The sequence below is a fragment of the Apostichopus japonicus genome, chromosome 23, assembly GCF_037975245.1.
Source record: "Apostichopus japonicus isolate 1M-3 chromosome 23, ASM3797524v1, whole genome shotgun sequence".
In the NCBI taxonomy this organism is placed as follows: Eukaryota; Metazoa; Echinodermata; class Holothuroidea; order Aspidochirotida; family Stichopodidae; genus Apostichopus; species Apostichopus japonicus.
In genome coordinates, this window is record NC_092583.1 from 13,339,961 (window position 1) to 13,355,482 (window position 15,522).

The following is a 15,522-nucleotide window of genomic DNA, read 5'->3' on the forward strand; positions in this document are numbered from 1 at the left end:
TGACTTGAAGTCTCTGATTACGAATGAAATTCCAACTGGGCTCCACAGATATCACAATAGGCAAAATTGCAAGGTTTCTGAGCACTCGGTTGAGTGAACACGAAGTGTTTCAGTACACGTTTTTCAGGCAAGGAATATTTGTTTCCAAAATTCAAGACTATATACAGGCAAAAACTTATGGTTTGTTGAAGGATTACAAAAGAGAAGTTAATGTGACCTTCTCTGGATAGAAATTCCTTTGTGTGAGTGCTTCAACTTTTATGGAACACTGAACACTTTCAGCTATCGTTGATTAACTATTTTGCTGTATCATCAACCTGATCATCCACGGTCGTACCTTAGTACTACACATTTTCTGTCAGACTAGCAAACGAGAAGCAAACAATAGCACTTTTTCGTGGTCGTTCTATGTTTATCAAATGCTTTGATTCGTTCGTTCAATATTTAGGACGCAACTTAATTTTGTTATCATAGTCGTGCGGATGCTGCAGCCACAAAGTGGCATCAAGAGGAAAATGAAGTGGCTAGTATTAGCAGCCTTGTTTGTTGCCCAAGTAGCGGGACAATACAGCTCTTATTATAATTATTATAGTTATAATTATGAATATTCTTCTTACTACTCAGCAGGTAAGACTTGTTTATTTTTGTATTCAATTTCTTAGCTGATTTTCTGTCAAGTAACTATATATATATATATATATATATATTATATATATATATATATATTATATATATATATATATATATATATATATATATATATATATATATATATATATATATATATATATAAAATTGAAAACATAATGAGTTGGAAAATCCAGAACAGTGAAAAAACTTCCAGCCTCCACCAAGATTAGAACCCTGGCCTCCCGCTTTATATGCGGACACCCTTACCACTAGGCTATGGACGCTGATTGTATGTCGAGAGGTTCGAAACCGGTAAGAAAGGTCGTATTTCCACTGTAGGCTTTAGTCACCTGTATCGAACAATACTTGTTCTGTTTTGGTGACATATTTTCCTTACTCTAGCAATCAAACATGATGCTAACCAACTCGAAATCATATATATATATATATATATATATATATATATATATATATATATATATATATATATTTATTGACACTGAGTAGCTGTTAGTACATCACAAAATATCGTGCAATTTATATTTATTTTTATTAGAAAAGTTAATGAATAAAAATAAAACAAAACTTCAAAGTATTGTACCGCTGAGCAACTGGACAATTATTAAAGCTATGTATGGATGTGGGAGTTAAATGATGATATTTTTCTTCAATCCACAAGCTCTGTCATTCTTTAAGGACAATCAGTCTTCCTGCTTATTTTACAATTGATTTATGAATGAATACATATTGACAACTATTGTTCTGATACTTGTGAGCACACGTCTCTGTGGTTGCCATAGCGATGGTTCAAAATTTAGCTGAAGAAGAGACTGTAATGATGATCAGAAGTGATTAAATACTGAATGTAGCAGGTAGTGAGCGATGGTAACTGCTTGGACGGTTTAATCACGATACATGCAGTGTCAGGCATGGTCTCCAAGCCCTGCAGTTTTATAATACAGTCAGTTTTGTAGATGCCTTTTATAAAGGAACTGATTATTTATATGTATAGAGAGGTTTCAGTACCCATATAGAGACTTAGAAAGTCGACCCCTTAATGAGACTACAATGACTAGCTACAATTAGATTATCCTCCTGCTCGTATTATGGACTCCTCTCTAGTTATGAGACTGCAATGACTATGTGCAATTTGAGTATCCTCCTGCTTGTAATGGACTCACTGTCTAGTTATGAGACTGCAATGACTAGGTGCAATTAGAGTATCCTCCTGCTGGTAATGGACTCACTGTCTAGTTAGGAGACTGCAATGACTAGCTACAATTAGATTATCCTCCTGCTCGTAATGGAATTGCTCTCTAGTTATGAAACTTGTAATGGACTCACTCTCTATTTATGAGACTGCAATGACTAGCTGCAATTAGAGTATCTTCCTGCTCGTAATGGACTCACTCTCTAGTTATGAGACACTTTCTAGAAGTATTTAACACATACCTTCATCCCTCAATATAGTCTGGTCCTAGCTCTCATTTTGGAGAACAGATAATAACTTAAAAAATATTGTTCAATTTGTGAGGTATCAAGAAGTAAATTTTTCTGTATTGAAAGTAAGTGGTTTGGAGCTATGTTATTAATAATCGGCAAATATTTCAGAAGAAATATAAATCTGTTAGGTGGGGTATGTGATATCGTGGTCTCCAGTGAGGAATAGGTCAAGGTAACACAAAGATAGTAATCACTTCCAAATGCAAGACCAAAATTGTACCTCACCGCCCCCCCCCCCAAAAAAAACCCTGCACACATCACTTTAAACATCCAATGATGTCATGCTTTCATTAGTTTCCTTATTAGTACGTTTCTCAGTAGTCAGGAAATAATTTATCTGGCATCGCATACTATTACTAGCCAGTTGTGGGAATTCATGAAAGCTTAATTGGTAAAGTAAAGGCTTCGTAATTGACGCACCCCCGTAATTGACGCACCTTCAATTATAACTAGCAACGATACAGCAGGCCACCTAAACTTTTTGCAGTCAAGCATAATTACATATTCATGAGTTTGAATCCATTTCAGCTATTTGCTGACCAAATTGTGGTATCTATTAAGCTTTTACCACCCTCCCCCCAGTTCTACACATATTTTGGACATTTGGAAATCTTACTCCCAAAAAATTACCAAAATTATTTCAATATGATACAACTACTCTCTGGGACCTGACCTGTCTGAGCTAAGAGGTTCAGAGCATAGCAAACAGCATCCAAAGTCAATGGATGTATACTTAGGCCTACTCTACAGTTAGCTTATCGACGAATGTGTCAATTTAGGGGTATGAAAGAACTTGACACAGCAGACATTTTGTGTTCAAATTCTTCTCAATTGTACGTTGCGTAGGCACAGAACAATAAATATTTTGAGATCATTACATTTGTGAGGAACTACACATATGAACAAGAGCCCAAGGGCACTGTGGTTCCTTGCTTGGGGTATATGACAATACACATAATATTATCAAGCAAGATTGGGCTCAAATAGTCCAAGTAATTGTGGTCCTACATGCTCCCATAAAGTAACCAACACTATAGCCAACACTTTTGTGATCACAAAATGTGATCGGATTTTGGATCAAAAGGCACTTTTGAGATCTAAATATGGCGTCGAAAATGTAAGAAATATAAGAGACCTACAAGCGTGTCAACAGATATGATAACATTGGTGACCTCAGATGACATGACCTTTAAGTTTCAAATGTTCCACCACCCCATTCACAACTTGCCCCAAAATATCAACCATGTCACACCTTGGCATTGAGATTTAATTGCATTAAATTTCAAGAAATTAACTTTGAACTTGTATACATTACTTCACACAAACGTCACCCGGAGGTCAACCAATTGACATTTTTGATCCGTGAGACCTAAATAGAGCATGACTGTAAAAATTCAAACATTTTTTCTTTGCCCATTTTCTCCCCCCAAAATACTACTTTTTTAACATTAGCTGACCTTTGGTGACGTTGGACCACATGACCGTTAAGTTTGAAAATATTTCCCTATACCATTTGCAACTACTCGAAAAATATCAACCTTGTCACAACTTGGAACTGGGAGTTATTGCATTAAATGTCTGAAAATTAACTTTGACCTCATATAACTTCGCACACGAAGGTCACATGGGGGGTCAACCCATTGACATTTATGATCAGAAGGTACCTTTAACATCTGAAAATAGCATCGAAACTGTAAAAATCCACAAAACACGAAAAGGTCACCAGAGGTCAAAATGAGGTCAAGGGTCACCCAGATGCGGGTCGACAATTGGATTACATTGAAGCAACCCCCAACTCTAACGGACAATTTGTTCTCAAGTTATCGCAAAAATACTAGTTTTTTATCATTAATTGACCTTTGGTGACCTCGGATCACATGACCCTTAAGTTTGAAAATATTCCCCTATACCATTTGCAACTTGTCTCAAAATATCAACTGTGTAACACCTTGGCACTAGGAGTCTGAAATGTCTAATGTCTAAATGTCTGAAAATTAACTTTGACCTCATATAACTTCACACACAAAGGTCACATGAGGGTCAACCCATTGACATTTATGATCAGAAGGTACCTTTAACATCTGAAAATAGCATCGAAACTGTAAAAATCCACAAAACAAGAAAAGGTCACCAGAGGTCAAATTGAGGTCAAGGGTCACCCAGATGCGGGTCGACAATTGGATTACATTGAAGCAACTCCCAACCCTAACGGACAATTTGTTCTCAAGTTATCGCAAAAATACTAGTTTTTTATCATTAATTGACCTTTGGTGACCTCGTATCACATGACCGTTAAGTTTGAAAATATTCCCCTATACCATTTGCAACTACTCCAAAAATATCAACCTTGTCACAACTTGGAACTGGGAGTTATTGCATTAAATGTCTGAAAATTAACTTTGACCTTGTATAACTTCGCACACGAAGGTCACACGGGGGTCAACTTATTGACATTTATGGTCAGAAGGTACCTTTGACATCTGAAAATAGCATCGAAACTAAAAATCCACAAAACACGAAAAGGTCACCAGAGGTCAAATTGAGGTCAAGGGTCACCCAGATGCGGGTCGACAATTGGATTACATTGAAGCAACTCCCAACCCTAACGGACAATTTGTTCTCAAGTTATCGCAAAAATACTAGTCTTTTATCATTGATTGACCTTTGATGACCTCGGATCACATGACCCTTAAGTTTGAAAATATTCCCCTATACCATTTGCTACTTGTCTCAAAATATCAACTGTGTAACACCTTGGCACTGGGAGTTATTACACTAAATGTCTGAAAATTAACTTTGACCTCATATAACTTAACACACAAAGGTCACCTTGGGTCACCTTATTGACATTTTTGATTGATGAGACCTAAATTAGAGCATCAAACTATACAAATTCAAACATTTTTTCTTTGCCCATTTTCTGCCCCCAAAATACTAGTTTTTTATCATTAATTGACCTTTGGTGACCTCGGATCATGTGACCGTTAAGTTTGAAAATATTCCCCTATACCATTTGCAACTTGTCCAAAAATATCAACCATGTCACACCTTGGCACTGGGAGTTGTTGCATTAAATGTCTGAAAATTAACTTTGACCTTGTATAACTTCGCACACGAAGGTCACACGGGTGTCAACCAATTGACATTTTTGATCGGAAGGTACCTTTGATATCCAAATCTAGCATCAAAACCAAACATTTTCTTTTTTGCTCGTTTCCTCCCAAAACAAGCACATTTTTTCTAATGTGACTTTTGACCTTGGTTTCAGATGTAGTTTAATCTCCTGATTCCAAAAAACAAAACGACAAGTCTGTACAACCATCCTAATTCCGACCGAAAAACTTTGACCCCATATAACTTCGCACATAAAGGTCACACGGGGTCAACCTGATGACATTTATGATCAGAAGGTACCTTTGACATCTGAAAATAGCATCAAAACTGCAAAAATCCACAAAAACATGTAAAGGTCACCAGAGGTCAAATTGAGGTCAAGGGTCACCCAGATGCGGGTCGACATAAGGATTACATTGAGGCAACTCCAGACCCTAACGGACAATTCGTTCTCAAGTTATCGCAAAAATACTAGTTTTTTATCATTAATTGACCTTTGGTGACCTCGGATCACATGACCGTTAAGTTTGAAAATGTTCCCCTAACCAGTTCACAACTTGTCCCAAAATATCAACCTTGTAGCACATTGGCACTGGGAGTTATTGCAGTTTTAATTTGTTCGGTTTTTGGACCATAACTGACCTTTGGTGACCTTTGTGGGCACCAAAAACAATAGGGCACACCTTCTCCATATGGTGGATCTATGGTCCAAGTTTGGCCTCAATCCAACATTCCCTTATTGAGATAGAGCGTACCCAAGCAAGTGTCACAGACACACACACAGACACACACGCATACATACACACACACACACACACACACGCCAACCTGACTGCATAGGTTCCTTTTGCTAAAGCAAGGAACCAAAAATGCATGCAGTTGAGTGATTTGGATTTTAGGTTGACAGACATCGTCAATCCAATCCTTAAGTGCGTCAATTATGAGCCCACCATGCTACTGCAAATAGCTATTTGCAATGTAATGTGCATCCTGTTGTATTGTACTGAAAAAATTGGTCTTGCCGTGAATTACAATGAACATTACCCACTATAAAAGGAGACCAACCTTCGTCAGAAACAGTACCAGGCTCAACCAGTCACTTCATACATGAGTTGTCAGCCACAATAGATCTCAATTTTACTGGCATCGAGGATATGCATAGAAATTGAAGCAGCTTGTAGTTCCTTGTTTTCCCCCATTTGGTTGGTATTGTAACTAAAATGTTATTTGTTGTTGAAGTAATTTTTATTTTTAGTGCGCGTGCGCGCTACAATATTGGCATTACTAGCCAAGTGAACCATACCCACATGACTGGACGTTGAAAATTAAAGTTTCATATAGTCTTTGTACATTTGCAGTTTCAGTGGCTAGCTGCGTAGCCAACTTATACTGAGCCTGTCAAGGTAGAGACCCTATTGTCCTGCTGTACGGTCTCTATGTCAAGGTAGAGTTCCTTTTTAGTGAGGCAGAGCCGTATATACGGCTCTGTACTGAGGTGCTCACAAGCGCCCTCACTTTGTAGGTACCTACATTACATTACTATACTCCCTTGTAGTGTGTTTTCCGCCCTAAAATAACACCATGACCAACCGAAAAGGTCTTCCTAATCTGCAAGCACCCCACTCGCACCACAATACTGCGTTTTTGCAGGCAAATGCAGTTATAGTTTATTTTCGTTTGTTTCCGGAGTGAAGTCTAATGATCTCTAACTTAGAACTTGTCTCTTTTTTAACGCGCGGCCAGCTCGTAGTTTAGTGTTTTTCCATGTTCTTAAACTCCGTATTTGCATACGCTATGCTATTCGGCCAATCACTGGACAGCTGATTTCATCATCCGATATTTCCGGTGTATTCTTTTAGCCTTGGAAAATTCCATGTGATAGTGTAGTATACATGCGCGCTTTAGCTGTACGTAATGCATGAATTGAACTCACGTGCGAGTAGAGAAGAAGTCATCCAGCGAACGGGTAGGAAATCAGAATGCAAGTTGTGGTAATTTAGGGCAAGATAACCGTATATTGGCTTAGTTATGGTAGGGATAATGTTAAGACCTACCAATTAATTGTGTGATAATAAGAACCTCGTTAAATTAAGTTTAGGCTCGAAATATTTGCGTGTCTTAAGTCAACCTAGTTCGTAGACTCGATAAGGGGCCGCGGCTAGGTTTGTTAGGCTGTGATTCTCTGCAACGTTAGACACTATATAAATTATAATTCACCCTTTGTTTTCGTAAGAATAATTGTGACCAGACCTGTGTCCATTTGGCTCAACTGTTTGCTACCTTAAAGAAAACGATTTAGGAGTATAGGCCTTAAGAATGTTTAACTTGGATGTTATCACAATTTCTTTGCAATAAGCCCATTCAACTTCAAGTTGTGATGTAAATTGTGCTCATATAGGCTATGGAAGCAGAGCCATCTTACTCATATATATATAGTAAGTCAAAACACCCAATTGGGACAATTTTTTCTGCACTGTGACTGTAGTGTCATATCCCGCTTTCAGAACACCCATATTGTCAGTACGATCAGTATGAATATCATGTTTCTGTCAGATCAAGGTTAGGAAGTGTTTGTACAGTCAATACCAGTAGCATGGACAGTTCAGACACCCAAGCCTTAAAACACCCCAAAACTATATCTTCTGGTATAAATCACCTGAAAATATACTTGATATGGTGGAAGAAGTGTGTTATAGTACAATACATGGCCAAACTTTCTTTCCTGCAAACTGTTTTCACGTTGTATTCCAAGAAGATTTTGCGTGATTGTGGAACGGGTATTTCTTTGCTCGAGTATTGCGAAGTTCGGACACCTGGCCCACAGTGACATCCTGGTGTATTGTACAGAAAAGATAATTTCCAATGGGCCTTGCCAGGAATAACAATGAACGTTGCACACTGTAAAAGGAGAACAACCTTTGTCAGAAACAGTACTTACCAGGCTCAATCAGTCACTTCAGGCATGAGTTGTCAGCCATAATAAATCCCGATTTAACTGGTGTTGAGGATTTAGTTAGAATTTGAAGCAGCTATTATTATTATTATTTTTTTTTTTCAATTTGGTTTGGTTTTTTTCTAAATTTACCAATGTTTACTCAAATTAAAAATGCAACCAATGGCAAATTTTATTCTCAAACCTGGAGTGGAATTCAGTATGATCAATACACCTATGGATTTATGAGTAATTAAACAAACACGAAGACAATGAATGCAAAGTTGGTACATATCTAATTTTTGGCTAAGAAAATAATGCAGCTTCTGTCGCAACGACTCAAGACTATAATTCCAGCTATAATTCCATAAAAATGTACAGTTGTAATTGTACATTGATGTACATTGCCCCTCCTCCCTCTCTCCCACCCCTCCTCCCCCCCCCCCCCCGCTTCCAAAAATTTGTGAAAATGTCATAAATGTGTTGAAAAATTGGTATTTTTACTCCCTCCAATGTTTTGGATTGTGTTGGATTGCTTTAAAACCATATAAAAATAGCAAGAGCAATAGTTACTGAATTGTTTTTGTTTTTGTAGTGAATTTTGGCAATTAAGGGCTTCATAAAGCAATGAATAAATGACAACAGTGTTGTGGGAGGGGAGGGGAGATGGATTTGTCTTCAGTTAATCATCTTCTTTCATGCTGAAACAATTCTTTACAGATGATGATACTCCTGGCAGAGCTTACAGGGTCCTGTAAATGTTCTGTTAGTTATCTTCCATTAATTACATAATTACAGACAAAGAGAACTGTAAAATTAAGTCTAGAAATGACTCTTACTGTCATATAGTAATGTCAAAACTTCAGAGATAATAACGTAAAGGGTATTCCCCTACTCATGTGATAATCATTGCCGAATCATATGCGTGTTTTACGTGACGGGTTTCCGAGAGTGCAAGGTAGGGGGTTGGACAAGAAACGTGAGGAAGGACGAGTGTGCTTGTAAGAAAGGAAGAGATGTGTTTTCTTGGAAATAAAGTTATAACAAATAGAGTTATAACAATTAAGACGGACTCTTAGTCTACTTTCTAAGTTTGGCGTCAACGAAATAAAAGCACCCCAAAACGAACAAATACAACATGGTGCAGGAGCTGAGCACACGGCACATCTTCGGAAATTTATTCAGGCCGTATCCTACCATACAGTTCAACCAAACGTCTGACTAGCTTAGGTAGACGAACCTACGCTATAACCATTTAGCCTAGCCGAGAATATGTCTGTAACCATCAGGCCTAGCTGGGATTGATGTAGTGTCCGACTTCAGGAATTTAAATAAGCCTAGAATCTTTGGGACTGAAACACAGTTTGTCCATCAAAAGTTTAAGCTATCCCATGACCAACCACTGATATTCGATGAACTAGCCTACGCACATCCAAATTAGCACATCCAGTGACGAAGCCACCATCGATCTCATCATTTTTAAGTCTAGAGTATACAATGCAACTTAGGCTCGAGACTTTCCATATGCTTAACTACATCGTTAACGAATTCTATCATAGCCTATCGGCCGTACGTACGTTGTGAGCTATAGCCAACCGTAAGTTCGTAACGTGAGTGGCATCAGACTGAAAAGACAAATTATAGAACCTCATTGATAACGTCGATTGCATTTTTTTTTAGAGCTTATTTTCACCGTGGAGCCGATGACCCTGTGGCCAACCAAAGCCTAGCCCTACACTAACATACAGCTTGAATTCACCATAGCCTAGCCTATGCTTTCAACACAGAGCCATGAAGCCTAGCCCTTACTGGAGCTTACAGCACTGTCACCTGGAATAGCCTACTGCAGCCTACTACACTAATGCAGCCTGAAGCATTGAAAAAACCTAGCCAACGCAGTCTTACAAGGGAATTCAGCTCAATAATCTAGCCTGCCTGGACTAATCCTATTCAAAACAAAACATGTTCAAGACTTTAGCAACAGAAAGTCTCTGCAGCAATTTCTAACCTTTCCTGAACTTTGGTATTAGCCAACATCTACCAACAGTTTTCTACCGGTGGGCTACCAGTACCACTACTCAATAGCCTATGTACTAGAAATTACAAACCAGTCTAACATAAAAAAAATTTCCATCATCGTGAGTAGAGTTGTAACCTAACATAGCCTACAACAGATTTTTGATGCACTGGTCAATCTTTTCATGTTACTTGGTGTTGCATGCACATTGATCAAAGCCAAATATTGGTCTGCTATACTGCAGGGCCTAGCTCTATATTGTGCAAATTTCCAGATTTGGCCAAGCTTTCTCTCACAATTCACTTTGAGTTTAATATTTGGTATGTTTGATGTGAATTTATTTTGGGTATTAGTCGTTAGTCTTTCATCAGTTAACATGGCACAACCAGCACAAAGGTTAAGAGTAACAGATTTTCTTCCTACAAGATTTTGTGGTGATAGAATCGACAGTGATTGGTGTAGAGCACATTTTTATACCTTTGTATATTACTTAGAGGCTCATGACCTGCATGAACCTGCTGATCAGGCAGAACTTCACAATGTTGTACAACTTTTCAAACGTAGCCTCCAAGGTACTGCTAGATTATGGATTGAACGAAAGGTATTTGAGACATTACAGGATTTACAAACTGTATTTGTCGATCGCTTCAGTCCATCACAGTCTCAATTTGCCTATGTCACCCAGTTTGAGAATATTACATATATATTCCTGGGGAAAGTGCTGAGCAACACTTATCCAAAATCAGTCAACTTGCTAAAATAATAGGGTATGGGGATGACCAAGTACAGTAAGACATAAGTTCTTATCAACCCTGCTATCAAAATGTCGCACTGCTGTACTAATGTCAGCTCCTGACAACATTTTGGAGACCATAGTTACTAGTACAGGGATGCCATACAGTACGATTTTATCGAATTTAGTACCATAAAACAAGTGAAATACGATAATACAATATTGCCTCTTGAAAATACAATTTTTCATCCCAAATTTTTTTTTTTTTTAATTTTTTAAATTTTTTTTAAAGGAAGCGGAATCGCATAGAAACATGTACAAGTAACCCCCCAAACCCCAACAAACACGTTGAACAACGAGCCTACATGGGTGGGAAATACGCGGAATCTGCAGCTTTACAATTGTCTCATTAAATGTTAATGAAAAAGCAAACATTTTACTTGCCCGTTCTTACCAGTAAAACATTTTTCTGACATTTTACTGGCCCGGAGCCAACGGGCCAGTGGTAGTGTTGAGTTTTCGTGAAAATCTGATTTTTCTCTCCAAAATCTGATTTTTTAGGATATTCAGTCTGTTTTTTTGTGTCAAGAAGTTGGCATCTCTGCTCGTACCCAGTCTTTTTTTTATCTCCAAGATGAAAAAGCTTCTAAGGAAGTATCATTCTCTGCTCGAGAAGTAGCCCCTGCCCCAAATTCTGCAATATATGATGAGATCTATGCACAGTTGAAAGATCAGTTGCAGACTTTAAATATGGCACGAGGAGAGTTCAGAGAACCACGCAAATTGCAACGTGACAGTACTCCCAACCATAACCGATCAAATTCCCCATCAGTTAACAGAGGAGGTAAAAGCCCTAATAGGCGAACCTCAGGATCGCACAATAACTTAAGGAAGGATACTGGTAGATATTACAGACGCAAAACTTTTTGTGACTATTGCCTGTATCCCGGTCATACATGGCGTAACTGTAGAAAACGGCAAAGAGACCTTTAACAACGCCAAATCCAAAGAGGGACAAAAACTAATTCTGAAAGGGGTAATCCTTAGTTTGGTGAATTAAAAACTAACACATTCAAGATCTCAGCCAAAAAGTTGCATCTCGGACCTGCTTATGTTGCAATTAAACCTGGTCAAGAAAAATGCATCACTTTGAAAGGAAACGTACCACCTTATTTAAGGAATGCAGTGAAATTTAGAAGAGGTCGAACAAGTATTCCAGTTAAGAATCTTTCTCGTCAGACTATACATGTTGTGTCAGATATGCCAGTTGCTACTCTACATTTCAGCCAGTTGATTGATGTTGTAAACCTTTGCCATCACAATATGTAACCCAACTGTCAAGTAATGATTCATTACACAAAGTATCTGTGGAACTTCCAGAGTCGACTACTATTGTTGAGGAATGTGTTAAGAAATATCCACATTTATATCTAGATGATCCTAATTTGAAATTGTCTAAAGATGAGATTATCCATAAATATGTCAGTTTGTCTCAGAGTGTGTTAACACCTGATGAAGAAGAGGAAGTGTATGACTTGCTCTCACAAAACAGACAGGCATTTTCCTTATATAGAAATTTGTCAAGCTGCCCAACTTTGAAGTTGATATTGAAGTTGATATTGAGCTATCCAATGATGAACCATTTTATATCAGACCTTATTTTGCTTCCTATAGTGGTAAGCAAGCAATTGACAAAGAGTTAAACCATTTGGTTAAATTAGGTATTTTGTCCATTGGACATCAGTCTAACACATCTCCGGTGTTACTCATATCAAATCAAGTGAAAAGAGGTTAGTTACAGACTTCAGATACTTGAATTCTAGAATAAGGAAAATCAATCATCCTTTCCCATTGCTTTCTGAGACCCTAAAGACAATAGGCAATTCAGAAGCCAGAGTGCTGAGTGTAGTAGACATTAAGTCAGCCTTTCATTGCTTTCCACTTTCCAAGCATGCACAACAATTTACAGGAATAGCTTGGAAATCACTTTAACTATAAAAGATCGCCACAAGGTCTTGACATTACTCCAGGTATATTTCAGGCGAAAATCAATGATATTCTTAATGCTATACCTATTTCTACAGAATTTTGTATTGCACATTACAACGACATTATCTTATTCAGTAAAGATAAGAGTGAACATAAGAAGCATTTAACATTGTTACTGAAATGTTTGGCAGATAATGGATTGAAAAGTTTGTCCTAAGAAATGTAAATTGTTCAGAAGCAGTGTAGTATACATGGGACATACGATTTTTGTGAATGAAAGGGGTTGTCTGTGTATACAAGCACTCACAGACAGATGTGAAGCAATTAGGAGAATGAAACGTGCAAAAGAAACAAGGAGATTTGTTGGAGCAGTAAACTATATTTCAAACTTTTTCCCAAAAATCCGAAGTGTTTTGAGACCAATTCATCACCTTGCAAGAAAGCATAAAAGATTTGTGTGGAGTGATGAACAAGCAGCATTTGAACAGATAAAATCAATGATGACTAATCCACCAATATTGCATTTGCAAGAGGTATTGGTACATTCAATTTGTACAGTGACACTTCACATACTGGGTCTGTTGAAGACAAAGAATATATTCTTGGTTATTATTCTAAAGTCTTACCACCTGCCTGCCAAAACTATAGTGTTACAGAGTTAGAGATGTTTGGATTGTTGATCAACATCACAGCATTTAAGCATCTATTGAAGCCAAATTAATTCAATGCATTTGTTGATCATTCATCTATAGCTCAGATCTCACAATCTAAGGATGAACTTAGCACTTCTTCGAAAATGAATCCTGAAATGATTCGATTATTCATTCAAGATTGGTTGCAAAAAGGGATCAGGTTTGGTTTTGGCAGATTTTTTGTCTAGAAATCCAAATTATAGTCACTCCGAGATTGACAAAGTTGTTCCTATAGCATTCTCTCTGTTTGCTTCAGAACTGTTGAATGATGAAGTTAAAGAACCTGTATGTAACCCAATAGTTACAAGGTCATATGCAAGGACACATGGTATAGATATTCCAGATTTGTTCCCAAAGGGCTCAAAGACAAATGAAACTGTTGCAGAGCCAACACAATGGCATAGTGAAATCGCTCAAACTAATGGTCAAAGGGCTAATCAGTCTTCTGATAGTGGAATCTCCAGAAGACAGTTTCCATTGCATAGACCTGTCAATTTGCCAGAACATGATCACTTGCGAAATGGTGTAAGAGATCTCAGACCACATGTTAGCATCAGACCACCATTGGTAACCAATGAACTGGTCGATAGGGAAACTGAAGAGTTGGTCAGAGATCCCCCTCCTGAATTGTATAGGGTACCCGGGCCAAACCACTGATATCCAAAGTAGATGGTCTTGTAACACGTCATGTTCCAAAACAGGCCAAGTTAGATAAGATGATGGATATGATAAAGAGGAAAATTATTAGAGATTACAACTTACCAATTGATGTTCAGCAGTTAAAAGCTGAATTCAGATGTAAGGAATGAAATGAGTCTAATAGTTGGATCATTTATAACATCTTTTTTGGTTGTAAAGTACAGTAAAGACTATAGATACTGTATTTATTTGATAATGGCAGTTCACCAATCAGAAACAGTTCTTTCTAGATGTGAGATTCATCAAGAACATCTGGATCATACAAGATGGTTTTGATTTTACACTTTAGATGCAGCGATGAAAGTAGGATGCTGAGGTAGCTGCAGCTGGGGTGTATTAGGACATAATCTTTTGTGATGTACCCTTAATTGTACTCATTTTGAAAATATTAGATATTCACACTTATTGTAAAGTTTTTGTTTTTGTGTTAATTTTTTTTCAGTCAGTATGTGTTGTTTGTTTTCTTGGCATTAATCTGCCATGCATGTTCTAAGTGACTTATCAAGCCAAGCAGTTTTGAGCAGTGACTTATAATTTAGTAGAGCAAAGCAGAAATACAGTTTATGTGCTTTGTCATACCTTCTCTACATTTCATCAGTACAATTTTACTTTACTTAATGCCACTTTGACCTTATATTGACTCTGCCTATAAAATAGGACGTTCAAAGCTGTATGTTATTACATAAGGACATTTCATGGTAAGACTCTTTACCATAAGACTACATTGAGTATGGATAAGCAGAGATTTATTTTCTACAAAGAAAAACAAATTTAATGCTGCCTTGATCTTATATTGAGTCTGTGTTTGTAGTCAAAACACCTTGCAAAATAATATGTTCAACAGCTGTATGTTATCACATAAGGACATTTCATGGTAAGACTCTTTATCATAAGACTTCATTCAGTTTGGAAAAGCAGAGAATTATTTTCTATGAAGGCGAAAAATATTGCCTTTTTTTCCCACCCAGTCATTTGAGAAACAGCTATTTTTGTTAAAATTGCATAAGCAGTGTGCTAAGTTATTGTTCTGAAAACGTGAAGAATCCCTTTATAACCTCCTTCAAACTTTGGGGTGTATATGAAAATTAATATTTATTTTTAAATGTTATCACAATTTCTTTGCAATATTCTTTTTCAAGTTGTGACTCTTAACTGGCATATGAATAGATGTAAATTGTGCTCATATATGGAAGTAGAGTAACCTTACTCATAT

General features: G+C 37.3%; 2 protein-coding genes across 8 annotated transcripts in view; both read left to right on the forward strand.

Moving 5' to 3' along the window:
- The first annotated feature begins 87 nt into the window (after window positions 1-87).
- LOC139965097 (low-density lipoprotein receptor-related protein 2-like) overlaps window positions 88-15,522 on the forward strand; it is a 98,587-nt gene continuing 83,152 nt past the window's right edge. For 4 of the 7 annotated variants that reach the window (XM_071967331.1, XM_071967327.1, XM_071967328.1 and 1 more), the window contains exon 1: window positions 88-627. In XM_071967331.1, the coding sequence (XP_071823432.1) occupies window positions 483-627 (145 nt within the window). In that variant the 5' untranslated portion in view covers window positions 88-482. Of the gene's footprint in view, window positions 628-7,146; window positions 7,229-15,522 lie in introns of those variants that run through there. The other 3 variants (XM_071967330.1, XM_071967333.1, XM_071967329.1) reach the window with 2 other exon arrangements.
- LOC139964881 (uncharacterized) lies at window positions 8,157-15,323 on the forward strand. Its single transcript, XM_071966940.1, has 3 exons — window positions 8,157-10,949; window positions 11,222-11,276; window positions 11,500-15,323. Exons 1-3 carry the CDS (start codon window positions 10,381-10,383, stop codon window positions 11,920-11,922), a joined length of 1,047 nt encoding a protein of 348 aa, XP_071823041.1. The 5' UTR covers window positions 8,157-10,380; the 3' UTR covers window positions 11,923-15,323.

Coding starts and splice junctions, on each gene's coding strand:
- LOC139964881 (XM_071966940.1), top strand. CDS start 10,381: ATGTTACTTGGTGTTGCATGCACATTGATCAAAGCCAAATATTGGTCT. Junction 10,950..11,221: donor TATCCAAAATCAGTCAACTT/GCTAAAATAATA, acceptor TTTTTTTTAAAG/GAAGCGGAATCGCATAGAAA. Junction 11,277..11,499: donor CCCCAAACCCCAACAAACAC/GTTGAACAACGA, acceptor TAGGATATTCAG/TCTGTTTTTTTGTGTCAAGA.